This window comes from Macaca mulatta, chromosome 12 (genome assembly GCF_049350105.2).
Source record: "Macaca mulatta isolate MMU2019108-1 chromosome 12, T2T-MMU8v2.0, whole genome shotgun sequence".
NCBI lineage: Eukaryota > Metazoa > Chordata > Mammalia > Primates > Cercopithecidae > Macaca > Macaca mulatta.
The window spans coordinates 143,402,124-143,429,219 of record NC_133417.1 but is presented as its reverse complement, the minus strand read 5'-3'; the positions used below and the strand labels follow the sequence as shown (position 1 = coordinate 143,429,219).

General features: G+C 52.1%; 3 protein-coding genes across 6 annotated transcripts in view; 1 reads left to right on the top strand and 2 right to left on the bottom strand.

The window, feature by feature from the left end:
* Positions 1 to 14,357, top strand: part of ILKAP (ILK associated serine/threonine phosphatase) — a 33,960-nt gene extending 19,603 nt beyond the window's left edge. For all 3 annotated transcript variants that reach the window (XM_077958012.1, XM_001094705.5, XM_015111470.3), the window contains 6 exons: positions 639 to 732; positions 1,012 to 1,099; positions 2,552 to 2,673; positions 11,116 to 11,235; positions 13,724 to 13,805; positions 14,080 to 14,357. In XM_077958012.1, coding sequence (XP_077814138.1) covers positions 639 to 732; positions 1,012 to 1,099; positions 2,552 to 2,673; positions 11,116 to 11,235; positions 13,724 to 13,805; positions 14,080 to 14,220 — 647 coding nt within the window. In that variant the 3' untranslated portion in view covers positions 14,221 to 14,357. The remainder of the gene's footprint in view (positions 1 to 638; positions 733 to 1,011; positions 1,100 to 2,551; positions 2,674 to 11,115; positions 11,236 to 13,723; positions 13,806 to 14,079) is intronic.
* Positions 14,358 to 15,494: 1,137 nt separating this feature from the next.
* On the bottom strand, positions 15,495 to 26,675 carry ERFE (erythroferrone). Of its 2 annotated transcripts, XM_001094581.5 has the most exons (8): positions 26,102 to 26,418; positions 23,392 to 23,514; positions 22,275 to 22,377; positions 21,104 to 21,366; positions 20,916 to 21,024; positions 20,747 to 20,837; positions 18,980 to 19,058; positions 15,495 to 17,719 (listed from the first exon to the last, which is right to left on the bottom strand). In XM_001094581.5, exons 1-8 carry the CDS (start codon positions 26,294 to 26,296, stop codon positions 17,621 to 17,623), a joined length of 1,062 nt encoding a protein of 353 aa, XP_001094581.2. In that variant the 5' UTR covers positions 26,297 to 26,418; the 3' UTR covers positions 15,495 to 17,620. The 2 variants fall into 2 exon arrangements, with proteins under 2 accessions (XP_001094581.2, XP_077814139.1); XM_077958013.1 differs by having other exon boundaries at positions 20,747 to 21,024; positions 26,102 to 26,675.
* Positions 16,189 to 17,564, bottom strand: LOC100428370 (uncharacterized; the record flags this gene model as incomplete). The annotated part of the gene is made up of 4 exons (XM_077956534.1): positions 16,189 to 16,326; positions 16,674 to 16,789; positions 17,124 to 17,333; positions 17,396 to 17,564. Coding segments are annotated over 4 exons (633 nt in total), but the record flags the coding sequence as incomplete, so codon positions are not given.
* Positions 26,676 to 27,096: the final 421 nt, after the last annotated feature.

Here is a 27,096-nt window from a genome sequence, read left to right as displayed (position 1 = left end):
CTCCATCTCTACAAAAAAAAAAAAAACTAACTGGACATGGTGGTATGCACCTGTGGTCCCAGCTGCTCAAGAGGCTGTGGTGGGAGGATTATCTCAGCCCCAGGAGGTTGAGGCTGCAGCGAACCACAATTGTACCATTGCACTCCAGCCTGGGTGACAGAGTGATACCCAGTCTCAGAAAAAAAAAAATTTTTTTTAAAGAAATAGGGATTGTTCTTAATCATGCTTAAAAATCAGTTGATGTGCAGAAATTACAAAAATAAAATGGCTGGCCCTGGTGACTCAGGCCTGTAATCCCAGCATTTGGGAGGCCAAGGCGGGTGGAACATGAGGTCAGGAGTTCGAGACCAGCCTGGCCAATGTGGTGAAACCCCGTCTCTACTAAAGATATAAAAATTAGGCTGGTGTGGTCGTGCACGCGTGTATTCCCAGCCACTCGGGAGGCTAAGGCAGAAGAATTGCTTGAACCTGGGAGGCAGAGGTTGCAGTGAGCTGAGATCGCGCCACTGTATTCCAGCCTGGGTGACAGAACAAGACTCCGTCTCCAAAAAACCACAAAAAACAAAACAAAATTACAGTGGGAGGAGGATAATCTTCCCTCCTTGAGAGATTGTTTTCTTTTGGCTCTTTTGTAACAGGAGATGTAATCAGTGTAGAGAAAACCGTGAAGAGATGCCTTTTGGACACTTTCAAGCATACAGATGAAGAGTTCCTTAAACAAGCTTCCAGCCAGTAAGTATAACTTGAAAAGTTTGAGTGGACTGTGCGCGGTGTTTTCCTAAATGCATTTCAGTCTTCTGATGTGGTTTGACACTATTGCTTACTGTCTGAAAAGTGCCTAATACTCAGTAAGCCCTTATAACCATTAGCTAAATCTAAAACAGAGAAAAAGCAAGTATCAAGGAAATGGTCCATTTTGAAATATAAGATACTTCCCATTCAGCTCTGGAAATTAGTCCCAAAGTGCTAGGCTGTTGGTGGTGACTGTGTTTCTGATGTGTTTCCCCCCAGGAAGCCTGCCTGGAAAGATGGGTCCACTGCCACGTGTGTTCTGGCTGTAGACAACATTCTTTATATTGCCAACCTCGGAGATAGTCGGGTATGTGGCTCTGGAGCCACCCACTTAGATGACAATACGTTGTATGGGGAAAAGACTTTAGCAAGTACTTGTTGAATAAGATTAAAATGATGATATCTGGTTGAAACCTTTCTTCTCCCGGGGTTGCTGCAGAGTGTTCTGCTGCAGTTCAACTTCTGGGTAAGGGAACAGCAGCCCAGCTAGAGGCCATTTGTTCTCTGGGGAGACTTACGCCCTGTGATAGACTTGTGCTTTAAAACCCAGATCCTGTCTTTTTTGTTTCTTTTTTCCTCCCGTGGTTTGTGTGTGTGATGCTGTGGATCAGAATGTAATCAGTATGTAAGTAGCCTAGATCTTCTTTTATTTCATTTCTCTGACCTTAGACAGTAATGAATGAAAAGCTTTAACCCCTGCCTCTCAAAGTTGCTGTGATTTCAGAGTAACTCGAAAGCTGTAGCTAGAAAATAACAGATGAGGTGCCATTCATCCCCTGAGCCGTCCCTAGCTGAGGGAGAAAGCCCAGGGTGTTGTTCCCCCTGGTGACAGTCATGGGGATGTTGTAAAGCCTAGAGGGTGCTGCTGTGGAAAGCTGGATGCAGACCCTGCTGCCTCTGTGTCAGGACCGTACGTTCCGTTCCATTGCCACTTTTTCAACTGCCTTCCTTGCTCCTTCAGCTGTCACAGGAACCAAGTTAACTCTGTCCACACTTAAGCAGCATCTTTAGACCCCTCCCCCTGATACTTTTAGGGGGATGATTCATCAAATACTAAGCGCTAGGGGTATAGCAGGGACTATAACAGATGACAGCCCCTGCCTGGTGGAGTTTATATTCTGGAGACCCTGTAGTAGACTGGCCCTAGCCCACATGTGTTTAGACCACATGACTTCAGAAATAGCAAGAGGAAAATTGGCAACAAATAAAAAAAATAAAGACTTAGGAGTCAGACCCAAATTTGAATCCTGGCTGTGCTCTGTGACTTTATTGCATTACTTATTCTTCGTGCCTCAGTGTCCTGTAAAACCGATACAATGAGCCTGGCAGGGGTAAGAACACCTGGAGGCACTGGTGTGGACGGCCTGCCTGGCACTCGGCCAGCATGCACAACGCCTGCCCTCCTCTTTGCCTTTCATAGGCTCATGGACATGTCTCTGGCCTTGTAGTCTCCAGGCCAAAAGGGACTTTGATACTTGTTGAATGCTTCCTTTCATGTCACAAATGTGACAGCAGCCAGAGTGAGCGCTTGGCTGTAGTTATTCAGCAGAGTTTGCACCAGAGTTGATATCAAAACCAGGGGCGACTCTCTCCCTAACTGTTGTGTCTTTGACACTTCTTTGCTGCTTGATTCTCTGAACTTAGGTTTATCAGCAGGAGGCTGAATGTGAAACTCCGTTGTTAACTGTTTTCTTCAACTGCTACGTTTAGATGCTGGGCCCACTGAATTTCCTGACTATTATAATCTCCATCTTCCCAGGCAATCTTGTGTCGTTATAATGAGGAGAGTCAAAAACATGCAGCCTTAAGCCTCAGCAAAGAACATAATCCAACTCAGTATGAAGAGCGGATGAGGATACAGAAGGCTGGAGGAAACGTCAGGTAACCAGGGGACTGAGAGGAGCTCATGGGAAGGAGGGCTGTTGGCTATAGAAGGATCCCGAGACCTTGAAGGAGTAGAACTTTCCCTGTTAGGCAGTCTTCAATATGACGAGGTTCTGTCTGAGATCTAACACTGGTGACATAGGTGGATGACTGTTGTAGATTTCACATGTGTCCAAGTGGAAGGACTCTTGCCTCCCTACATTTGCAAAAGGACAAATTCATATTTACCGTTCACAGTGTTTTCTGTGCCTAGGGGGTTTCTTAAATACTGTCATTTGTCGTGGTGTCTGGCGCCTGTAATCCCAGCTACTTGGGAGGCTGAGGCAGGAGAATGGCATGAACCTGGGAGGCGGAGCTTGCAGTGAGCCAAAATCGCGCCACTGTACTCCAGCCTGAGCAACAGAGTGAGACTCCATCTCAAAAAAAAAACAAAAAACACACTGTCCTGTCACTTGTCACACTGAATAAGTTACAGTTTTAGGTGAATTCTCCAGAGAGAAAATCTGAAGTAGTTAAGACAGGTTAAGTAATGTCTTTGGACTTCTTGGGAACTGTCTTTGGGCTTTTTGGGAACAACCAGCACAGAGGAACCTGTCTGTCTTGGCTTTGTCTTTTGCAGTTTCGTTTCACTCTCTCTTTAAATCTTTGAAAACCATATGTCTACTTTGGTTTTATTATCTGCTTCTATCCAAGGCAGCTAAAGGAGGGCATAAGTCTTTTCTTTAGAATTCCACTTCAAGAACATTGCATTATGAATTTGACCAGGAGTATTTTCTGGTTTATTGTACAGTTTGACTATTAAAATTTTATTTTCTGCCAGAGATAAGAGAGATGTCATCTCTTAGTGTAAGACTGCACTTATCGGTGGCTCACGCCTGTAATCCCAGCACTTGGAGAGGCCGAGGCGGGCGGATCACAAGGTCAGGAGATCGAGACCACGGTGAAACCCCGTCTCTACTAAAAATACAAAAAATTAGCCGGGCGCGGTTGTGGGCGCCTGTAGTCCCAGCTACTCGGGAGGCTGAGGCAGGAGAATGGCGTGAACCCGGGAGGCGGAGCTTGCAGTGAGCCGAGATCGCGCCACTGCACTCCAGCCTGGGCGACAGAGCGAGACTCCATCTCAAAAAAAAAAAAAAAAAAAAAAAGACTGCACTTACCTATCCTTTGAAGTGTAGTTTCTCTTCTGTTGTTCATTTGGGGAAGCCTTTTTTATTGCTCTAGGCTGAATCTAGTCAGTGGTACAGGGAGGTTTCTAGAGAGTAGTTGGAACCCTTAGCATTTGTTCAAAAAGCTCCTGGATTAGTAAAAAGCAGTTTCATTCACGGTTGCTGCAGTTTGCATGAGCAGTGATGGGATTATAGGCCTGTTTTCAGGCCTCAAGCAGTTGTTTGTCCAGTTTTTGCCACCGTAACTACTGTCCTGGTAACTACTGTGGACAGTCATGCCTGAGGATGTGACTCTTAATGTGAGTGTAAGCATCACCTCTTCTCCCCTTTCTTGTAAGTTTTACATTTATTCTGCTTTTGCCTGAACTCCTTGAAAATAATTTGATACTGACAGTCCTATGGCCGAAAGTAAGGCCAGTTGTGCCTGAGGCCAGGGCTGGCTCCTCCACTCTCAGCTTTTATTATTAAATTTTTCAGACATACAGAAGAAACTTTACAGTAGTAAAACAAACATTTCCAAATCTACTAGCAGTGAACATTGTGACATGTTTAGTCTGTATAGATGTGTGTCAGGTTGAGCTGTTTAAAAGTTGCAGATATGATGACATAACACCCTAAATACTTAAGCATGCACCTCCTGAAGATAAGGACGTTCTTGCCATAAATAATGAGAGTTTTCGCACCTAAGATAATAATATTTCCTTAGGTTATATTAGGTTATCTAATGTCCTGTCCAAATTCTTATTTCCCGAGTTATCCCCAAAGTATCTTTGTTTCAAACGGGGGTCTAGTCAGCATTCATGTCTACCGTGGACTTGACTTGGCATTTCTTTTTTTTTTTTTTTTTTGAGAGAGTGTGTCTTGCTCTGTTGCCTAGAGTGCAGTGGCACAATCACAGCTCACTGCAGCCTTGACCTCTGAGGCTCAAGCAATCCTCCAGCCTTGGCCTCTCAAGTAGCTGGGAGCACAGCATGTACCACTATGCCTGGCTCTTTTTTTTTATTTTTTGGTAGAGAGAGGGTCTCTCTCTCTGTTTTCTAAGCTGAGTTCAAGTGATCCTTCTGCCTTGGCCTCCCAGAGTGCAGGGATTACAGGTGTGCACCACTGCACCCTGCCAAGACTAATTTCTTACCAGGCTTTGAACCGTGTTATAGGCTAGCAGTTGTATAGTCACCACCATTCTGAACTTGCGTATTTTTTTTATGGTGTTATTTCCGTATATTTCCTATAAACTGGAAGTTAGGTGTAAGGCCTTCTTTAGATTCAGATGAGATGTTTTATGGGGGATGCTGTTTACTCAGTAGTCCTTCACTTCAGTAGGCACATAATGTGACCTGTCAGTTGCCAAATCCCAGCACTTGGCTCCAGTGGTAACAGCCAGATGCTCCTGTTACCTTGTGTCATCAGCAGGTAATCTGGGGAGGTTCATTGGTACCTTGTGAATATTCTGTTTCCTGTCAGCCTTTCACCTAATGGTCTTAGCATCCCTAAATCATTATTTCATCAGGGATGTCAAAGATGATTTTCATATTCTGTGATTCCTTTCACATGTATTAGCGGGCATTCTGTAAAGAAACTTCTTATTCATCATCAATAAGAGAACATCATAGATTCTTCTAAAAAAGCAGAATAAATGTTTCATTCTGTCCTTTACCAATTTTAAAGGAAGATAGTCACCTATAGTTGTGGAAATTAGTGTTTTTCTTTCACTCCTCTGTGTCTCTCCCTCCATCCTTCCTTTGTGAATCACTGTGTGCCAATTGACTATTCAGCGTGTTGTAGTCACAGTCATGGTGTTTTCTGCTGCTCACTTTATTTCAGATATGGCCAGTGGGAACTCCTGCCAGCTGGTTCCTGTGTCCTTTTCATATGTATTTATTAATGTTTAAGAACCGAAAACCAGGCCGGGTACAGTGGCTCAGAGATCTGTAATCCCAGCACTTTGGAGGCTGAAGGGGGTGGATCTCTTGAGCCGAGGAGTTCAAGACCAATTTGGCAACATTGGTGAAACTGCATCTCTACAAGAAATACAAAAAAAAAGAGAGAGAGAGAAATTAGCCAGGTGTGGTGGCACACACTTGTGGTCCTACTCAGGAGGCTGAGGTGGGAGGATTGCTTGAGCCTGGGAGGCGGAGGTTGCGGTGAGCAGAGATCATACCATTGTACTCAAGCTTGAGTAACAGAGCAAGACTCTTGTCTCAAAAAAAAAAAAAAAAAATTCATCAGTGTAGGGAATAAATTTTTTTAAAAAAAGAACCCAAATCCATGTTCTCAGGTGCTCAGTTCAGTTGGATTGTCGTTAGTTCTATGTCCACTCAAAACATACAGAACTAGGAAACATAACACATTTTAAATTGCAAGCTTGGAGTGCTATTTCTTACTCATATTTAACATTACAGAGTTTTCTCTTCTTTGGTTTAATATTTGTAGCTCATTTCTCTTAATGCTAGAAATCTTGGTTCTTAACAACAGTATATTTATTTGTTAAAATAGTTTCATAGTATCAAAATTATCACTACTAGGGGAGCAGAGGGCTCACACCTGTAATTCCAGTGCTTTGGGAAGCTGAGGCAGGAGGATCGCTCCATACCAGGAGTTTGAGAGCAGCCTGGGCAAAGCAGTGAGACCTTATCTGTACAAAAAATAAAAATAGCACCGTGGAGCCATTTCTGGTGGTGTGCGCCTGTAGTCCCCCCCACTCGGGTGGCTGAGACAGGAGGGTCACTTGAGTCTAGGAGTTCTAGGATACAGTGAGCCATGATTGTGCCACTGCACTCCAACCTAGTTGACAGAGTGAGACCCTGCCTCAAAAAATAAAAATATCCTAACTTTAGTTTGTGTTCCTTGCTGTTCTCTTGTCCTTAGAATATATCTCACTAAAGCAGTACTGTTGGCACTGTGTGCAAAAGTGAATTAACTATTTCTTACTGTGGTTATTTTGCCACTTTGGTTATTACTATTATTAGTTTTCTGTTTATTTTTACTCAGTTCATTGTTTTCAGTTTATCCAATTTATAAAGGGCTTCTTTCCCTTTATACAATACGGGGAGAAATGAGAACCCCTGTGCATGACTGGTGGGAATGTGAAATGGTGTGCACTATGGAAAACAGTATGGCAGTTCCTCAGACATTCAACAGAGTTAGCATATGATCTGCAGTTCCACCTCTGGGTATATACCCAAAAGAATTCAAAGCAGGGACACAAACAGATATTTGCACACCCATGTTCACACTCTTATTCACCATGGGGAAGAGGGGGAAGCAACCCAGATGTTCATTGACAGATGAATAGATAAGCAACGTGTGAGATGTCTGTATAACAGAGTATTATTTAACCTCAGAAAGGAAGGAAATTCTGACCCATGCTACAAAATGGATGAACCTGAGGACTTTATGCTAAGTAAAAGAAGCCAGATGCGAAAAGACAAACACTAGCATTTCACTCGTAGGTACCAGTCAAGTTCACAGAAAGTAGAATGGTGGTTCCGGGGGGATGTGGGGGATGTGGGGTTAGTGTTTAATGGGAACAATCTCAGTTTGGGAAGATAGAAAAAGTTCTGGGAATGGATGGTGGTGCTGATAACACAACAGTGTGAATATATTTAATGCTGCTGAACCTGTACACTTAAAAATGGTTAAGAAGGTAAATTTCATGTATATATTACCATAATAAAAAAAAATGAAAAACTCCCTATTGCATCCTTCAGAATCTAAATTGAGTAAAAAGACATTTATAGATGTCATGCTTTCATCCCTGTCCCCTTCATCCTATTTCTTGATTCTTTCCAGTATTTCTTAACAAAAGTATGTAAATCTTTGTGCATTCTTATTTTTTTCTGCTTTCTTACATTGAAGTAGCTATGTAGCAGTGAATTTTTCTGAGAAGATTAAGACAAGTTTTATTTTTATTTTACAAGGAAGGCAGCTGAACAGATGGGAAGTTTACATACAACATTTAAATTTAAATGTCAGTACTGTGTGCCTAGAACTTGATCAAGTGCAGGCCTCCCACAACTAAAAGTAACTGTTGTAGCATTGTACCTTTGGTTATCTTTGTAGCACTCATTGTATGAATACATTGGATTTAGGCATCCACCAGTCTTTGGATGGTCAGGAGATGGAGCTTCATCCTCCCAACCTTAACTTTGCAAACATCACTTGTGGATGGTCTATTGAGACCAACTGTGTCTTGCTTTTACTGACATGCAAGAGGAGCTGAAGTCCAAGCAGCTTCCAGCTGCTTTAGCAGCCAGATTAGCCTTAAACACACAAGTAGTAGGATGTCTCAGTCTCACCCAGTCTCTCTAGAGAAAGAATTAGAACAGAAAATATCAACAAAAATAGCTAAGATCTGAAGACACTGTTGAACAGCTTGTCAAACAGTAGGAAAACAGTTTTCTGGTTGGCAGAAAACAGAGAAGAGAAATAAAGCAGCACAAAGCAAACGTTGGAAGTGCGTAAGGGCAGGAGGACAGTCCTAATGAGGGCTGGTACCAACGGACAGGCAGATTGGCTTGGTAGGCTGAGACTTAAAATGCCACTACTTGGCCAGGCATGGTGGCTCATGCCTGTAATCCCAGCACTTTGGGAGGCCAAGGTGGGTGGATCACGAGGTCAGGAGTTCAAGACCAGCCGGGCCAAGATGGTGAAACCCCATCTCTACTAAAAATACAAAAATTAACCGGCGTGGTGGCAGGCGCCTGTAATCCCAGCTACTCGGGAGGCTGAGGCAGGAGGATCACTTGAACTCAGGCAGCAGAGGTTGCAATGAACCGAGATTGCGCCACTGCACTCCAGCCCAGCCTGGGCGATAGAGTGAGACTCCGTCTCAAAAAAAAGTCACTACTTGTTAAGTGTTGTAATTATGGGGCTGGGGGGAAACTGAGGGAAGGGGAAAGAGAATGAACTTTGGGCAGTTTGTTTGAACTTTGAAAACTGGGCAATGGGGGAGAACCTGCTGTGAAACAGCTTTCTATTGTGTCTGTAGTAGTGCAGACTTTCTAAGAAATGGACATGGATAGATTATGTATTGGTGGCATGCGCCTATAGTCCCAGCCACTTGGAGGCTGAGGCAGGAGGATCGTTTGAGTCCAGGAGCTTGAAGCTATAATGCGCCACCATGTCTCTGAATAGCCACTGCACTCCAGTCTGGGCAACATCGCAGGACCCTTTCTTTTCAAAACAAAGAAGAAGTCTGGTGAAATGGATAAAGCAGACTCGAAAGTACGAAGCCTGTGTCTCTGGGGTTGAGTCTCGACCAGCCTCATCAGTGGTGATCCTTTTGAACTTGTACCAACAGTTTCCAAAGTAGACGTGGCATGGATTTACCCTTGTGTGATGCTTGATCTCAGAGTTGGGACTCTGTGATTGGCCTTTGTTGAACTGACAGGTATTTGAATGTGCACATCTATGTAGGACATTGCATTGGGTGTAGGCATAGTGTCAGGGCAGCTTGCTGCATCATTACCAAACGCTTTTCCTGGGATCCATCATCCTGTCCGTGTGCTTTCTGCTGTTACTCTAGCAGTTCAGTGAATGTAAGATTACTACTCTGTATGCGGAACTTTGAAAACAAGAATGAGGCCACATTATACCTGTAATCTCAGCACTTTGGGAGGCTGAGGTGGGAGGATTGCTTGAGGCCAATTGTTTAAGGACCAGCCTGGGCAACACCCCATCTGTACAAAAAAAAATTTTTTTTTAATTTTTAATTACCCGGACTTGGTGGCACCTTTAGCTACTCAGGAGGCTGAGGTGGGAGGATCACTTGAGCCCAGTGAGCGATTGCACCACTGCCCTCCAGCCTGGGCAACAGAGGGAGACACTATTAAAAAAAATAGAGAATGAGAGATGGCAGTTCCAGTGCTGCTCATGTTTTCCTTCTTTAGACTTAGGAGTTGTTTCACATTTTCTATACTGTGTTGTGCGGTACCAGAAGTTGCTGGTGGCTACTTTGGCTTCTGGGACCTGCCGTGGCAGAGGTGGTTATTGTAATCCTAATCTTGTTGAAACAGGATGGGTTTATGACTGGATTGCGGGGAATCCACACCAGACACCCAGTCACCTGGTTATGGGAGAGGTGCTTTGTTGGTTTTCATAGCACTTCACTGTGAGCTGCTTCCTGAACTGGCACTCTTAAGGCCAAGTGCCCCCACCCATCTTCATCCGCAGCTCTTCCCCTGTGCACTCTGTTTCCTCTTGCTGTTTGTTTTAACAGTTTGTATTCTAGAAGATCACTAGGGTTTTTGCAGATACCGGCAGAAGTCTTTGAAGAAGAAAAAACATGAGAGGGCAACTGGGGCCCAGAGAAGGGCCAGGCTGAATTCTGCTTTTAGGACAGCAGCCCAGGAAGCATTTCCTACCATGTGCATCCATCTGCACCGCATCTTCTGAACTTGCTTGGTCCATGGAGCCCCCTGGTGATCCTAAACACCCACGCACAGCCGTGGCATTTGTGGAGTGCCCTCTCACACTTTTGAGTATGGTTGTCTTCTCTCCCTTTACAAACAAGGGCCTGAAGGGTAGAGAGCTTGCAGCTGCTTAAGGTGACAGTGCTACAGCCCAGACCAGAATTGTTCTTTGGGTCAATAGGCTCCCCCAAATGGTTTTTCCTTGGCAATAGGACTGTCCCTTAGATGTCTCTTCCCATTTGTAGATCACTGCCCCATCTCCTCCATATCCCCTTACCTAAAAATAGAGTGGGTGAAACTATGGTGCTATGCAGGACACTCTCATTTCTATTAACGTTAAACCATCCCTGTGGAGCAAAAGACATGTGCTCCACAGTCCAGGAATAGCCACTCTCAGGGATTTTCCAAATCTAATTAGATTGAAATGCAAAATATCCCTCTGTTCTAGCTGTTGTTAACCCTCGCTGCATGTGGGAAACGCTCAAGGAGCTTTAAGATACAAAAACACTGCCAGGCTCCCCTACCCAGTCCAGTCAAATCCAATTCTGGACTTTGGACCTAGGTGTGTGATGAGAACTGCTGAGTCCTGTTGAAGGTTAAGCTGGACAGTACTGCTTGGCAGCCACTGGAGGTGCTGTTCCCACCCATGTGCAGCTGGGCAGGGTCCCTACCCCAGGGCAGCAGTTAATGGCCTAGACACTCCTGCATATTGGAGACCAAGAAATGTCAGTACTGGTTAATAATGTGAATTCCACAGTCTGTATCTTTCACACTTTCATTCTCTGCTTTTAAGGTGAGATTCTAAGTACTATGGACCCATAATCTGTCAGGTAGAGTCTGAAATGTTTTTCCTCTCATTTTAGGGATGGGCGTGTTTTGGGTGTGCTAGAGGTGTCTCGCTCCATTGGGGACGGGCAGTACAAGCGCTGCGGTGTCACGTCTGTGCCCGACATCAGACGCTGCCAGCTGACCCCCAATGACAGGTAAAAGGGCCCTATCAGAGGCACAGGTGTGCGTGCACGTGGCTTTATTTCTTTTCCTCACTTCTTCCAATTTGTATCAAGCCTTTGTTGGAGGGAAGGTGTCCATGGTGCTAGGCCCTGGGGGTGCAGAGATAAACAGAGTGTGGTTTCTGCTCCGGTGGGGTCCACAGTGGTGGGGAACACACTTGGGGATGGGCAGCTGCAGTCCAGTGTGTCCTAGGCATGTGCCATGTGCTGGGGTCTTTAGCAGGAGGGGAAGGGGGGGTATCCCTGTCAGAGAGAGGAGAAGGGCCTTCCTGGCAGAGGGAACACACACTAAGGCATTAACATATGACAGTGTGAAAGCTTGGCCAGACAGGCGCTTGGAGGACCGAGGGAGTGGTGGGAAAGTGATAGCAGGGTACTTCAGGGGCAGATCCTGAAGGGCCCTCAGTCCCATGCTGGAGAGTTTGAATTTTAGTTGATCATTGGTGGAGAATCATAGGTTTTTGCACAGAGCCAGGATTGGTTGAGAAAGAGACTGTTCACTTGTTCATCTCCTGTTCTCTATGCCTAAACGTATGGCACCATGCCGGCCGAGGGCAAGGCCTCAACAGTTAAAGATGGTTAAAGATGCTATTTTGGAGCTAGGGAGGCCCATGAGCAGCGGTGCAGCAGCCCTGGCCTGATGGTGAGGGCGGAACTAAGGTAGTAACAGGAGGCGGACAAGGAAAGCTCCCGGAAGCAGGATTCACAGCATTGAGTTGATGAGGGGAGGCGAGAGACTAGTGGCACTGTGGCGGGGTGGTCCTCTGAGTGCTTCTCTGAGTCCTACCCCCGTGCTATGGATGAAGAGCACTTGCCTTGCTTTGGCACTCGCCTGCTTGGCCTTGTCTCGAGCCACTGCCCCATTCTCCACATCTGCCTTCAGTGTGTTTGTTATATTCTCACATACCCCGGGGTCCTCCATTACCTTTCCAGCAGCTGCCGCCTCTGGTTTTCTGAATGATGCATCTTCTGTTTTGCTTCCTAGCTCCCCTTCCTGGGTTGTAATCATGGGTCTGTGTGATTGGTTATTCAGGGTCTGACTTTGAGGACACTGGAAGGGGCAGGAGCCTGCCAGGACTAGGCCCCACTGTGTTCTTAGCATGGACGACATGCTCAGCAAATAGTGGCTGAATGAAAGCCTAGTCAAAAGAGGAAAACAGGCTGGGTGGGTGGCTCACGCCTGTAATCCCAACACTTTGGGAGGCGGAGGTGGGTGGATCACCTGTGGTCAGGAGTTCAAGGCCAGCCTGGCCAACATGGCAAAACCCCATCTCTACTAAAAATAGAAAAATTAGCCAGGCGTGGTGGTGGGCGCCTGTCATCCCAGCCACTCAGGAGACTGAGGCAGGAGAATCACTTGAACCCGGGAGGCAGAGGTTACAGTGAGTCGAGATCGTGCCACTGCACTCTAGTCTGGGCGACAAGGGTGAAGTCCGCCTCAACAACAACAACAACAGAAAGGAAAACAGACATAGATATTACAGTGAGAAAAGGAGCGTGGCTTATACCGTAAAGCCGCAGGGAAGCATATTCCCCACCCCCAATACTGGGAGAACTAGAACTGTCAAATGGAATCCATTGGCGTTCAGAAAGATTCCAGGGGCAGTCTAGAGGGGCTTGATTCTGAAAGGGAGAACATGTGGTTTTCAAACACAGGAACACACACAGCTATCCCTTGTTGGGCCTTAGACTTGCATGCAGCCCCCAGGGTGTGCACTGTGCGCCCAAGGATGTTTCACCGAGGCCGGGCTCATTCTCAGCTTGATGTCTGGAAGTGGTGGAAGGCCTATGGTGTTATAAACTCTTGTATATTTACCATAACACCCATGTTTTTATTCAGTGATTTTTCTTGTGTTTGTCTAAGAAAGTATAGCACCTAATGTTTGAGGTAATAATTCTGTTAATTGGTGAAGAGAAAGATAGTCTCTGTTTTGATGTATAACATCCTATCCACAAATACTTGTAAGTAGTTTAAACCTTTGTCTCAGAAGTTGAAACCTTTGTCTCAGAAATTAAGTGGGTTTAAACAGATCTTAGCCTGGCCAGGTGCAGTGGCTCATACCTGTAATCCTAGCACTTTGGGAGGCTAAGGCAGGTGGATCACCTGAGGTCAGGAGTTTGAGACCAGCCTGGCCAACATGGTGAGACCATGTCTACTAAAAATACAAAAAATTAGCTGGGCGTGGTGGCGGGCGCCTATAATCCCAGCTACTCAGGAGACTGAGGCAGGAGAATAGCTTAAACTGGGAAGGTGGAGGTTGCAGTGAGCCAAGATTGCGCCATTGCACTCCAGCCTAGGCAACAAGAGTGAAACTCCGTCTCAAAAAAAAAAAAAAAAAACCTTAGCCGTTGAATAGTTGGACAAATATTTATTTTATCTCCATCTCCAGGCCTTTTTTTTTTATTTTTTATTTTTTTGGTTGGACCTAAAACCCATTTATATTTCTCCCTGGTGTTGTAGGTTCATTTTGTTGGCCTGTGATGGGCTCTTCAAGGTCTTTACCCCAGAAGAAGCCGTGAACTTCATCTTGTCCTGTCTCGAGGTGAGAAATCTCACATGGGAGTGGTGAGTGGTGGTTGTCCCAGCTGTGTCTTAGTTTTCAGAGAAGTATAAGTCCTGAGACCCCATGTCCTCCCATTGTTGAACAGCTCTTTTGCCCTTTTTCCAGTGTGAACGCTGCCTACTGACTCACTAGTCAGTTTGCCCTGCCAGCCCTGATGGAGACCAGAGCAGCTCCTCTTCCTGGCAGTAATGTCTCAGGAAAGTGACAGGGTGCAGGGTCACCCCATTCACTCATTCCCTTTCTCATCTGGTAGGATGAGAAGATCCAGACCCGGGAAGGGAAGTCCGCAGTTGACGCCCGCTACGAAGCAGCCTGCAACAGGCTGGCCAACAAGGCAGTGCAGCGGGGCTCGGCCGACAACGTCACCGTGATGGTGGTGCGGATAGGGCACTGAGGGGTGGGTGCGCGGCTAGGAGCACGCATGGTGTTGACTTAAAAGGTTCATTTTGTGTGTGTGCACATTGTGTGTTTTGTGTACTCCTGTGGGACTCCCATGGTTGTAAATAAAGGTTTCTTTTTTTTTTTTTCCTAGTCTTTTGAGTTATTACACTGTGAGCACCTGTTGACCCTTCAGAGATTGTTTTTGAATATGCTGTCTTTCCTTGTTAAAACCATTATAGGCATCTTGGACTGGCTCAGAGTGGCCTGTAAGCTGCTGGTTGTGTGATGTTTTATAGTTCACAGGCATTTTGCTGTGCTTTCACTCTCATGATGACCCTGGTCGGGGAAGTGGCATGTTGCAATGAAGAGACCGAGGAGATGACTGGTTAGAGACAAGGCTAGGACCAGACCGGGGCTTTTGGAACCCTCTAGCTCTTTTCAGTTTTCCCTATGGAAATAGTGTTGGAAAATGTTGCATAGCATAAGCTCAGGCTCAGCCAGGAAATAGACTGATATACAAGGTTACTTGTGCATCAGATCCTCCAGAAACAGTACAGAATTAGCGATTCTGATTCCATTGGTGAGAGCTGCAGTCTGGCGGAAGGAGTCTGTGGAGGACTAGATTCAGTGGCTTCCATCTGGACCCCCTGGGTGTAGGTGTGCACCTTCCTGTTGGAGCAGGCAGCCTGCTGCTGAGCATGGCCCGGAAATTCTGCTTCCCACATGAGGTAGGTGTGGAGAGTTGGCCCTGTGCTGGAATGAGGTTAATCTTTGCAGTAACACCTCAACCCTTCTGTGAAAGATGTTAAAAGCATGAAAAGAGTACATGAATAATCTCAGAAGAATAAGCTTTAAAATACTTTTCAAGCACTTGTTTATATAGAAAACATGTCATCATTATGACTAAGTAGTTTTTAGTAAAGCAGCTCTTGGATTCTTTTGTGTAAATGTTTGGCTGAGGATGATGTAAGATTCTAAAAATTTGCGTTTTTCAGAATCTGTTTTGTAATGTTCCCTGGCCCCCACCCAACTCACACACATGGTTTTATCACCCAGCTGATTCAGTGAGTGGAATTGGTATCCATGCTACAAGGACCTCAGTGGTAAATGCTTCATGTAAACCTTAGATGACTCCTGTGGGTCTGTTGTGTAAAAGCCGCAAATAAAAACTGTTGGTGCTGTCCCTTCCCCAGGGAGTTTTAAGAGCCAAGTTACCCATTTTAGTTTGAGGACTGGGACATTGTCCAGTGTGGCATCATTGAAGAAAAGAGCCCTGGTACCCCAGAATCAGGAAATAGAACCATTTATTTGGTAAATAACTTCCTATAGCAAACCAGGTGTTTGGACACTGATGTCTGTGCCTCATACATCCCTATGTCCCACCATCCCCCAGAGGCTTGACCCTAGTTTCCCAGAGAGGTTCACTCCCAGCCTTCAAGGGAGCCCCTCCCATGTAGAGGCTGGAGGCCATCTCCACTTCACCTTGCAGGTTTCTCCTTACTGTGCTTAGTGAACCTGGGCTAAAGGATTGATTCTGGATCTTAAGGTCTCCCTTTTGTAACTGTTGTGTCACACAGTTCTTTAGTTGAACCACCCCCATGAAGTCAGTTATATATATTCCACCTGGCAGTATTAGACAATAAATACTTTAATAAATTGCTGCATAACACACTGAGAAAATGAAAGAGATGTGGATATGTGGCTTTTTCAAGAGTAAAAGATGAAGTTCTCTAAAATATCTGTGCCCAGTGGATACAAAGTGAAATCTAGATAAGGGTGTGGCCACATCACCCCCTTATCAAAACGCACGGGATGCAATACCCAGGCCAGCCCAGTACTTCTAGGTAGGGTGGGTATGAGTCCTACTGAGAATCGCGCCAGGCCTGCCCCAGGGCAGAGTGGTTGGTTTTTGTGTATTACTGCACTCGGGGATGGAGATGTTTGATTCGGAGTTGGGGTTTGGAAGCTGGGCTCCTGGGGATCATTCAGGCCTGGTGGTGGTCACCTCATCCGAAGGCCAGTTAGAAGGTGAAGGTGACTGGCCATTGCTCCCTTCTTTCCCAGGCCCGAGCACCCTTGCCAGACCAGCTTGGCTCCCAGGCACCAGGTTCTTCATAGCCTGTTGTGTTGGGGAGGCAGTGGGTTAACTCTTCCTCAGCAGGTAGAAGGCCGTGGAGGTCACCGCTGAGGGCCTTGTCCTCTTCACTACCTACCCTCAGACAGTCCTGCACTTTAGAGAAAATGTGGGAGGCGGTGGGCTCACAGCCTAGGTCTCCTCATGAGAGCTGCCATCCCCATCCCCAGGCCCCATCACTGCCACAGGAGCACAGCAGGCTTGAGACCAGCCCTCCCGAGACCACCCTTTCTCGGGACCGTCTCTCATCCACCACCTGTCCAGTCTCAGCCGCATCGCCACCCAAGTGGGAAAGATGCTTGGGAGGCTCATCCCAGAGCCGCTGGACCAACCCAAGCCCTGGCATCCCTGGTGGAAGTCTCTTGCTTCAGCTGTTCAGATGGGTCAGCAGGCCTGGCTGTCTCCAATCTGTCAAGATGTTCTAGATCTTTCCTCTGGTGGGTGGATCCTAGCAGTGAGTCAGCACCTCAGAGGGGAGGGGAAAAGGGATCTCATCCTCCTCTGGAGAGGGTGGAAGGGGCCTTGGCTGTGAAAAGATTGGCAGAGGAGGGGAAGAGTAGAGCTCTCATTTGGAAAGGCCTTCTGAGGTGAATTTGTGAGTTAATCTTGCATACATTAGAACTGGAAGCTGGGCCCAGACTCATTGTCCCCCAAAGGCCCTTGTCCAGTGTCCCTCTGGCCCAGGCTAAGCAGTGCTCAGCTCCACTGGCAGGTGGAACACAGTTAGGGGAGGGGCAGGGAAGACCAAGGAGCTGATGGAGACCAGGGGATTGGTGGGAGACCCTGTCCCTTCTGAGCAGTAAGAACACACGGCGTACTTCCCTGTGGCAGCCCCCTCAGGCCTGCATCAGCTGACCCTCTTCCAGGTAGGGGCCCTGGCTGGTACACTCTGCACTCCATGAGAACATGAAGAGAGGTGAAAAAGGTGGGGCTGGGCGCAGGAAAGACGAAGAGGCCATCTGGGCAGGTGCTGAGCAGGCCAAGAAAGAGTCGGCCTGCAGCTGGGGACTAGCAGGTGTCCCCAGGCATGCCGACTGTTTCCGGGATAATGGCTCAAGATGGTGTCCTGAATCACCCCTGGCTCCGGGACCACCAGTGTGCACGTCACGTCCGTAGGCCTGCCTGCCGTGGCTCTGTGAGCTGAACTGCAGTGGCCAGTGTGGGCAGAGTTCCGGGTGGGCCTCTTCCTGCATGTGGCCACTGCTACTCCGACACTGTCCACACGTTGTCTAGACCTGTGCTCCATTTGCCCCTGAGAGGAAGGGACTGTGGTGGCTGCTCACACGCCCAGGAGGACAGCGCTGAAGTGGGAGCCACTGCGCACTGTGAGGGAGGAGCCGCTGGCGTTGTCCAAGAACACGGAGGCCCACTGCCCCACCTGCAAGGAGGGTGCCTTTGAGGCACTGGGCCACCCCAACAGCCTGCAGAGGCGACCCAGGGGCCAGCCAGCCACACTCCCTCCTGCCCACTCAGTCCCGCACATGGGAAGGGCTCAGGCCCAGAGAGTAACGTGGCTGCCAAGGTCACAGAGCAAGGGCCCGCGCGGGTTGGGCCCTGTGCCCCACGCAGCACCTCTCCTGCTTTCCCTGCAGTGCCCTATGGTTCGCGCGTGTGGGAGCAAGCCCCTGCTCAGGGCTAGAGTGGGATTCAAGAGTCCAACAGGTTTCTCAGCTGCAGGGCTTCTCAGAGCCTGTAAGGGCTCCAAGTCAGGTGGGAGGGTGGCCCTTCCCCACAGGCCTAGCCCTGCAATCATTTGGCAGGGCCTTCCATGAAACCAGCACTCTAGCCTGGCTGCTCCAAACGTGGTCATGTACCAGCAGCATCACATTCTCTGGGAACTCCCAGAAATGCATAATCCGGGATCCACCCAGAGCTGCCTCAGGATCTGCATCTTAAGATCCAGGTGCGGCAGAGACTGAGTTCACCAAGCACGATGTGCGGCACCCAGACAGGAACTCTAAATGCCCCTCAGCAAGCACAGACTCTGGAGCCAGATGGCCTGGCCTCCATTTCTGGCTCTGCTATGTGAACTCGGGCTAACTCGGGGAGTAGCACTCCCTTCTCCAAAGCTCTGGGAGAATTCAATAGCAGCTGTTACTCCACACACCTGCACTCAATTGTTTTCTGTTAGTAAATTCCATCTTTCTGTCCATTTCTCTACCACTTGCCAAAATTCCCAGTGCCAGAAAGAGATGGTCACTTAGGGTTTTAGGTAGGAAAATAACATCTCTGGCTTCTCACAGTCACAGGAGACTCAGGGCGTCAGTGTGGGCAGTCAGCCTGGCCTCCATTCCCTCCCTCCACCGGTCCCTTCAGCGGACCTGTGGTGGCCGGGAGTACCCGGCCTCAGAATGAGGTGCTCAGGAAGTCTGAATGTTGGGACTGCAGAGCAGAGCAGCTGCTCAAGTGGGCAGGTGCCCTGGGGGAAAGGCTGTTTGGAGGAAGGAGATCAGAACTTGAAGCCTGGCTGTGTCCAGACCAAGGTGAGCACTTGGCATGTCCTGGACCCTCTCCCAGGCCTGGAGTCTGAGGGTGCTACACCCGGTGATCCTGAACATCTAACAGCACCCTTCTGCACCCAGCCACCCGTGGCCATGCCCAGGCGGTGCCCCTCCATGCCCAAGCCTGCCCCACTCACCTGCAGGTACAGGATGCCGTTGACGGAGATGGTGAAGAGCTCACTGCTGTTCTCCAGGCCCATGATGGCCTCCAGGGAGCTGTAGCCAAAACAGAAGGAGGGTCAGCCTTCCCCATGAGACCCCACCAACTTCACCCACAACACACAATCCTGCCAGCAGCCAACACATGCCCAGCAAAGTGCCTGGCCCTGGCCAGGTCTTCCAGTGGAGGTGGTGTCTGAACCGAGTCCCCAAAAGGAGGCAGGATACAGGGCCAGAGGCATGCTTGCTGTATTGGGAAAGGCAAGGCAAGGCCAGGGACCAGCAAGGGGCAGCAAAGCCCTGGCTCCGATGGGAAACAGGACACTGGCTGATACAGCCGGAAGTGGGGGTGTGGTGGAAGGTGATGCTAAAAGTTGGTTCAGGCCAACACACTCTGGGGGTTCAAAGGCAGACTAAGAAGTTCTGAACTTGATCCCTTCATTCACGTCTGCTCCAGGTATCAGCAGGGCATCTCCGCTGTACCTGGGCTGCCTTCTGGGTGTGGGGAGACAGGGAGCTCAGTCACGGCGCTCAGGAGCCAGATGGTGCAGGAGCAAGGGATGCGATGATGGGGAAGAAAGTTCCCGGGTGAGGGGTGGGAGGGCGACTGAGGAGGGGCCCTCCAGAAAGCTGTCTGGAGAGGCCTCTTGGAGTAACACTGGTGCTAACACTGGTGCTTCGGGCCCCAAGATGAAAGTCCCCGGGGTGGGAAGGAGGCGGGAAGCTGGGAGGAGGCGGGAAGCTGGGAGGCGGCGGGCCTCCTAGGACCTGGGGAGGAGGTGAAGGTCTGGGCAGGGAGTGGCCTAGATTCCGGCAGCAGCGCCCCCTGGAGTTTCGGCGGCTTGAGTCCTCAGGAGCGGGGGGACGAAGGGCGGACGGGCCTCCCTGCTTGGCCATCCAGGGACCTGAGGACTCCCCTTCCCGACAGTCCCGCCGCTATGACTGGTGAGGGCCCCGGGCCCTCAGCCTCTCTTGTACAGGCTGAGAGGCTGAGAAATCATCCCCCGAATAACTTTTTCCTCTCTGATTCCCATCCCCAATTTAATATTAAATTAACAGGCAAGCTCGCCCCCACCTCTCCCTGGGGGTCTCAGGGAGAACCTTTCACGGCACCCTTTCCTACTTTTTCCTTCTTTAATCCCCTTACCATGATGACTTCGCCTCTCCATCTACTAACTTGATTTTTCATTCTGCTGCTCCATCTTCAAACCCCTTCACCTTTCCCATTCTACTCCTGCCATGCATTGAAGGGTCTTTTGGGGTGAGCTCTGGGTTTAGGGGCCTCCTCCATCCCTCAGCTACCCTGGATCTTTGCCCACCTCTTCCTCAGAGCCCCCACTGAGGGACCGTAGCCCTGTCTAGGGCTGTGGAAGGAGCAGACTGGTTCCCAACTCTTTCTCCCTACTCCTGCCCACACACATCAGGAGAATCTTCCCTAAACCCTTCTCTGCCTTTACTTTTTGATTTGTGCAACTTGTAACTAGGTGTTTATGGAATAAAGGAGAATGGAAAAAAGAAAAAAAAAGAAAGAAAGAAAGGTCATTTTTAACAGCCCCTGGTTGCTGTGAAGGGAAGGCCTGATCGGGGCAGGAGCAGACCAGGAGACCTGGAAGGAGGTGTGGGGTCACCCAGGCCACGGCGGGGTGGGAACGGGTGGAAGCCCCGCCCAGTGCCTTGTTTAACCACCCACAGCTTGTGGGGGCCAAGCGAATGCGGGTGTGGGGTCCGGGCTGGGATGCACTCACGTGTTGCGCTGGCACCGGGACTGGATGCAGATGAGCAGGCGCAGGTGGTCTCGGGGGCGCGGCGGCCCCCTCCTCGGCGGCTCCCCGAGCGCTGCGGGGGAGGGCGGGACGTGGTCACGCAGGCAGGCAGGCGGCGGGGTGGGCGGTCCCCCCACGCCCCGGGCCTCACCCACGTGCAGCGTGGCGGCAAGCGCGTAGAAGCCAGCCACGGGCGCCCTGTACTGGCCGCTGGTCAAGTTCAGGCCTGAGCCGCGGCGGAAGGCACCCTCCGAGTCGGGCTGCGAGGGGCACGGATGGTCATCCCGGCTCCCGCCTGGCCGCATGGTGCCACCCGCCCTCCCGCGCGCCCACACTCACCAGGTAGTAGATGCCCAGCTCGTGCAGCACGCGCCGCTCCACCAACGCGTCCCTGCGCAGGCGGCAGAGGAAAGCGGCCTCCACGCGCGGCGCCCGCGGCCCCGGGGCCAGGGGCGCGGCCAGCAGTGCCACCACGTCCCCCGCCGCGTCGTCGTCGTCCTCCCCGGCGGTGGCCGAGACCGGGGCTAGGCTCGCAGCGACGGACCCGGCGGGGCCGCATGTGCAGGGTTCGTGCTCCACGCGCTCCCGCTGCCGCACAGCGCCTGGCACAGAGCGAGCGGTGGCTGCGCGCCGGGGACCCCTCACCCGCCCGCCGCGTGGGTGCAAGCGGGACAGGTGCGAGCGGGACAGGTGCGAGCGGGACAAGGGGCCTGCCCGGCGCAAGGGTGGGGCGAGGGCGACGCCCCCTCTGCTTGAAGGGCCTCGGAGGCTTTGCTTCCTGACCCTGCAGCGGCTTCCGTTTCCCTCACCATTTGGGAAGCTCGGGCAGAAGTGCCCCAGCGCGCCTGGTCTCCAGCCTCACCTCTACCCCACCCACATTTTCCAAAGAAGCTGGGGGCAAAATAAGGGATTGCGACTTTACTGGAAGTACAAGGAGGTTCTTCAGCGCAGAAGGTGCTATATTTAAATGAACAGGACATTGAACTAAAAGGGAAAAAAGGCTCAATTCTAATGACTAATGTGAGCCACTGCTCGGGAGCAGGCCTCAGTGTGGACTCCGCAGCTCGACTCAGCTCTGCCTCCTCCAGCGCAGGTTACCCCAGCCTGGGCCAGTGGTGACTGTGGGTGCCAGGCCGAGCTCCACCTGGTGCTGCCCCATACACTAGCCTCTGCCTTTCACTGGGCTCTCCTGACTTCCAGGCAGGGCATGGGCGCTGGTCCCTGAGCACCTGCCATGCTGAGTGGCCAGGTCCACCTTCCTCTGTGAAGCCTTCTCCTGGCCATGGTCTCCCACTCCCAGCCACCCCCAGCCCTGACCCTTGGCAGACCTGGGCCAAGACGGGGCAGGGACTGGACCTGGGCCAGCTCCACTGTCCTTGAGTCCAGCCCAGAGCAGGTGCCTCCTTGGGTGCCTGCGGAAGTGCTGAGGTTGGCCCTGTCGGCTCCCTGGGACACCCTCCCAGGCCCAGCTCAGTGCGGGGGGTGTGTGCCAGCTGGTGCACACCCCTACCTTTCAGCAGCAGCTGGAACTCCTTCAGCAGCACCTCGGGTGGGATGATGGGGCCTGGGGGGCCCTGGGGACCGGGAGGCCCAGGGGGCCCTGGCAAGCCGAACTGAAAGGGAACCTTGCCAGTGAGGACATATGAGGAGCAGGCTCTTGCCACTAAGAAGCAGGCAAGAGAGCTCCCCAGTGGGCTCCAACCTCCAGCCGAGGGTCTACCTCCAACTGAAAGCTTCTCCTGGAGTGAGTACAAGGACTGTGTTGAAGGTGGGGGCCCTCAGGGTGGGGCTTTGGCAGGGAAGGGCTCTGCCCTGAGTGGGGAGGCAGAGGGCTGATGCCCACTCCTGCAGCCAGGCCTCCTGGAGGGAGGACGACTCCAGGCTGCTTTTGGGGACTTGCATCTCAGGGTCTGCACTGGGCCAGAGTCCACCATCAGCAAGTCCCCACTAGGCTCGGTTGGGACCCGAAATAGGAGCCAGTGAGCCCCTGTCGGGAGCAGCTTAGGGCAGGGCCAGGAGGCTGGGGCAGAGGTGGAAGGCCAGGCCACGGGGACAGCCTGGCCTGTGCACCTGCCTCATGTGCTCTGAGCTGGCCTTCCATCGTGTGGTCAGATCCCAGGCAGGTGAGACTGGCCCCCAGGGGACAGAGAAGCCCACACCCTGTATGTGCCATTTTGGGGGCTCCAAGTAGGAGGCAGCACCAGGACCAAGCACCAAGTTTCCGCTCAGGCCAAGACCCAAGGCTGAGTGAGGGTGACAGCGCAGCAGTCGCCAGGACCCTGTGCCCCTAGTCCCCAGGAACCAGGTACTCCTGCAGGCCCCCCCCCAGCATGGGCAAGGTTCTCACCACAGCCTGCGCTAGCCCAGCCTCCCTGGCCTGGATGCAGAGGGAGGAGAAAAGAGGGAGTGCTTGGCATTTTAGGGGTATGGGGAAATGGTTGGGACCAGGCCCCTAACTCAGGGCTCCCCCTGGGGCTGCCTGGGTTCTTTCTCTGTGTTCTCTGTCCCCAGGCCGAGGCATGAGGGGTGTGCTATTAGAAATGTTCAGGATGTAAGAGTGGGAGTGGATGAGGAGCGAGGAGGTGGAGCCCCCCGACGGCCTGGTGCTGACGGGATGCCAGCCTCACCTTCAGCTTCTTGGCCTTGCCCTTGGTCCTCTTCTTGCCGTTGACACCCTTGTCACTCTGCCTGACGAAAAGCATCCAGGTGTCCCGGGGGTCGATGCTGTGTGCACGATCGGCGGTGGGCTCCTGGAACACAGCCAGCCCAGCAGGGCAGTTGGCCTCGCTGGACTCCCACCAAGCAGGTGGGACACTTTGCAGGAGGTGACTGTGTGGCCTTCTGTACTCTGGGACCCTGGTCCTTGTCACCTGTGGTGCCCTCAAAGGCAGTACCTCAAAGGCGGCTCCCAAAGGGGCCCCCACCCCTCGCACCTTCTCCCCTTGGCCCGTGGAGGACGACTCCTAGGGAACAGGCCACACCTCGGCCTGGACTTGGCACTCGTGGGAGAGGCAGACCCAAGATGCCTGGAGGGAAGATGGGGTACAGGGCTCAGGTATAGGCGTGAATCCCTGCACTGCTGGGCCTCCTTCCTCCAGAGGAGCTGCAGTGATCACACCACCCTCCAGTCACCAGGAAGATCCAACCACGAGAGCACCCATAGGTGCTCAGGAAGAAGCAACTGTGATTATCAGGGAGCCCAACTACTAGCCAGCCCTCCTCTGTGCATCCCCCACTGTCAGAAGTTCTAAGGAGGCAAATTCAGCCCTCACAGCTGCCTTGGGTTACAGTTCAGTAGGGGATAGGACCAGGTGAGCTGCTCCTCTGTCCATCCCCCACTGTCAGAAGTTCCAAGGAGGTAAATTCAGCTCTCACAGCTGCCTCGGGTTACAGTTCAGTAGGGGATAGGACCAGGTGAGCTGCTCCTCTGTCCATCCCCCACTGTCAGAAGTTCTAAGGAGGCAAATTCAGCTCTCACAGCTGCCTCGGGTTACAGTTCAGTGGGGGAGAGGACCAGGTGAGCTGTCATGACATGAGGCCTCTGCACGGGACGTTCATTTCCTCAGCACTTATGAGACACTGACTCAAGCACGGACAGTGAAGCTTCCAGAAGTTTCCATTCCTGTCCTTGCTGCATCCTGACTGATGCTGACATTGAGCACAGTTTTGGGAGGGAGCTTTCTGGGAGAGGACTTGGACCCACTGGGCTATCTGGGCTCCAGGCAAGGCTGCCAGCTGGGAAGCAAACCAGCCCAAGAGGGCTTAGATGCGGTCATGGGTGCTGACGCTGCGGGCTGACAGAAGGACCCTGGGGTTTTATAGCTGACCAGGCCCTTTTATCAGAGACAAAGCCAGCTGCCAAGTCACTGCCTTTGGTTCCTGGCTGCTCTAGGGGGACGCAGGGCCTTCTTTTGGGAGCTGGCTGACCAATGCACAGGCTAGGGTGCTGTGGTGGGAAGATGGGGCTGCAGTGCCAGAGGAGCCTGTGGTGGACGGAGAAAGGGTTCAGGGTGCCCAGCGCGCTCAGCGCTTCCTTGTGCCTTGGAGGGTCAACTGTACCACCTGCTGGCTGCTCTCCACTCTACCCCCTCCCAGGACCCTCTTCCACTTCGCGTGTGCCCTCTGCGGAAACATGCAGTGAGGATGCCGCACACCAGCCAGGAGGGGTGTGCCCAGCTGACCTTCCAAGCTGCACCTGTAGCCTGTGGATGGACTCTGACCCCAGTTTGGTTTGGGGGTAGAGCTGTTAACAGGCAGAACCATGTCAGTTGGCATACCAGGAGATGGCCCCAGCCATGAGGGTGGGTATTGGGCAGCTGCCCTGGTTCCAGCCACAAAGGGTCTCTCAGAAACAAGCCTTGGAGCCTGGGAGGACCTCTGGTGTCACCGTGTCCCCTACAAACAGGGTCCAACCAAAACTCCACCTGGAAGCACCTGAGCCCCATGTGCCTCCTGCTGACCGTGCCCTGACATTTGGCTGCTGTGCCCACCTGGGTGGTCTGGCCAATTGCACGGGGGGGGGTGCCCTCAGTCCCTGGAAAGCAGCTGGGGGTGGTGGGGCTGGGATAGAGAACGCTGGGGGACCCCAGGCCTAGCTGCACCCCTGTCGCCTCTAGTAGATGCCCTCCTGACTCTCCCCTCTACTGTCCCTGAGCATCTTCAGAGTAAAGAGCACCCGCCGCCCACCCCGGCTTCCCTGGAGCGGCCCTGCCCCCCTGACCCAAGGCCCGGCCACACTGAGGGCCCCTCTGAAGTTCTCGTCTCCTCAGGCCTGGGCCACACCTCCCCAACCGGACCACCCTCTGCTCAGCAGTCCAGGCTCCAAAACCCTGGAGAGGAGGGGGCAGGGCAGAGCTCAAGATCACCCCTTCACGGCCAGAAGCTACTTGACTCAAAGCCCCATGTCATTCCCCACCCTGAACAGCCCCCTGACCCCAGACCCGCAGGGAAACACTTTGTTTTCAGAGAACTGCACCAAATAGATTGGGGGCGGTGGCAGTCATTTGCTTACACTTTGTACAAATGCGTTCTTCCCAATTTCCTCAACTCAAGTTATTTACACTTTATCTATTTCCCAACTTCCTTCTCTCCCAAAAGAAAAGGGGGTTTTCGCCGACCTAGCAGAACCTTGCTTTAAGTCAAACTACCCCAAAGCCAAAGTCAAGGCTCCCCGCCGGGCTGAGCGCAGCGTCTACACGGCCCTGAGTCTCGGCGGAGCCCCGGAGCCGGGCATTGCAGCAGCTCTCGGGGATGAGGGCGGGCTCGGCCTCTCCGTCCTCCTCCCAGGCCGGAGCTTGTGGGCGCGGGCTGGGTCCGGAGCGGACCCGGGCGTCTTACCGGCAGACGGGCGGCCGGCCCCGCGCGGCTCTCCCCGGGGCCCCAGGGCAGCTCGTTCCCGGGCGACGGCTCCTCGCGGGCGCGGCTCCTCGAGGGCGCCCCAGGCTCCGGGGACCCCAGGCCCGCGGCGGCGGCCAGCAGGCCCGCGTAGACAAGCAGCAGGCGGGCTCCGGCGGGGCGGCGGGCCGGGGCCATGCGGGCGGCGGCTCCCTCGCGGCTCCGAGTGCGGCGTCTCGGGCGTCCCGGGCTCCTCGCCTTATAACGCGCTTGAATCCCCCGCCTCGCCCGAGACCGCGCGCCCGCCCGCGCCCCCTCCCGGCTCCGGCGCGCGCTGCAGGGGGATGGGGGGAGTGTCCGGGCTGGGGGAGGGGGCGCGGGCAGCGGGCAGGGAGAGGGAGGGGTGTTCCCCTGCTGTGCGCGTCCCCCCTGCAACTCCCGGTTCTGGGGTCCCTCCTTCGCGCTGCCAGCGCTTCCGCTTCCTGGGGAGCGAGGCGCCTCTTCTCCCGGCCCTGGACCCTCTGCCCTCACGACCCCATTTTCTTTGCGGAGAGCCAGGCGCTGCCTCCTCCCAGCCGGCCCGAGGATCCTTTCTCCTCTCTCTATCCCTTACGTCCTCTGCAGGGACCCCCGAGGTATCCCCTCCCCATTCTCCTGGACGCGCCCCGCGAGGGCCAGGCCTCTACGACACAAGTGGAGCAAATCGGAGCCAGGAGACCCTCGGGGCCCCTTCTCAGCTCCCCTTTCCCAGGGGGGAACTCCCCCTTCCAGGCCGCCCTCCCTCCATGGCTGGCGTGCTCCGAGCGCAGAGACTGTTCTTCCCCACTCGGCTCACCTGCAGGGACGGAGGGGACGCGGGGAGCCAAGAAACAACTCAGGACAACCGCCTGCCCTGGTGGGGCCTGGGCTGGGAGAACTGACTCCTATCGTGCCCTAGTGGGGGTGTGTGGACAGACCAGACCAGCAGCGAAGCTGCCCACCGCCTACCAGAGTCGGTG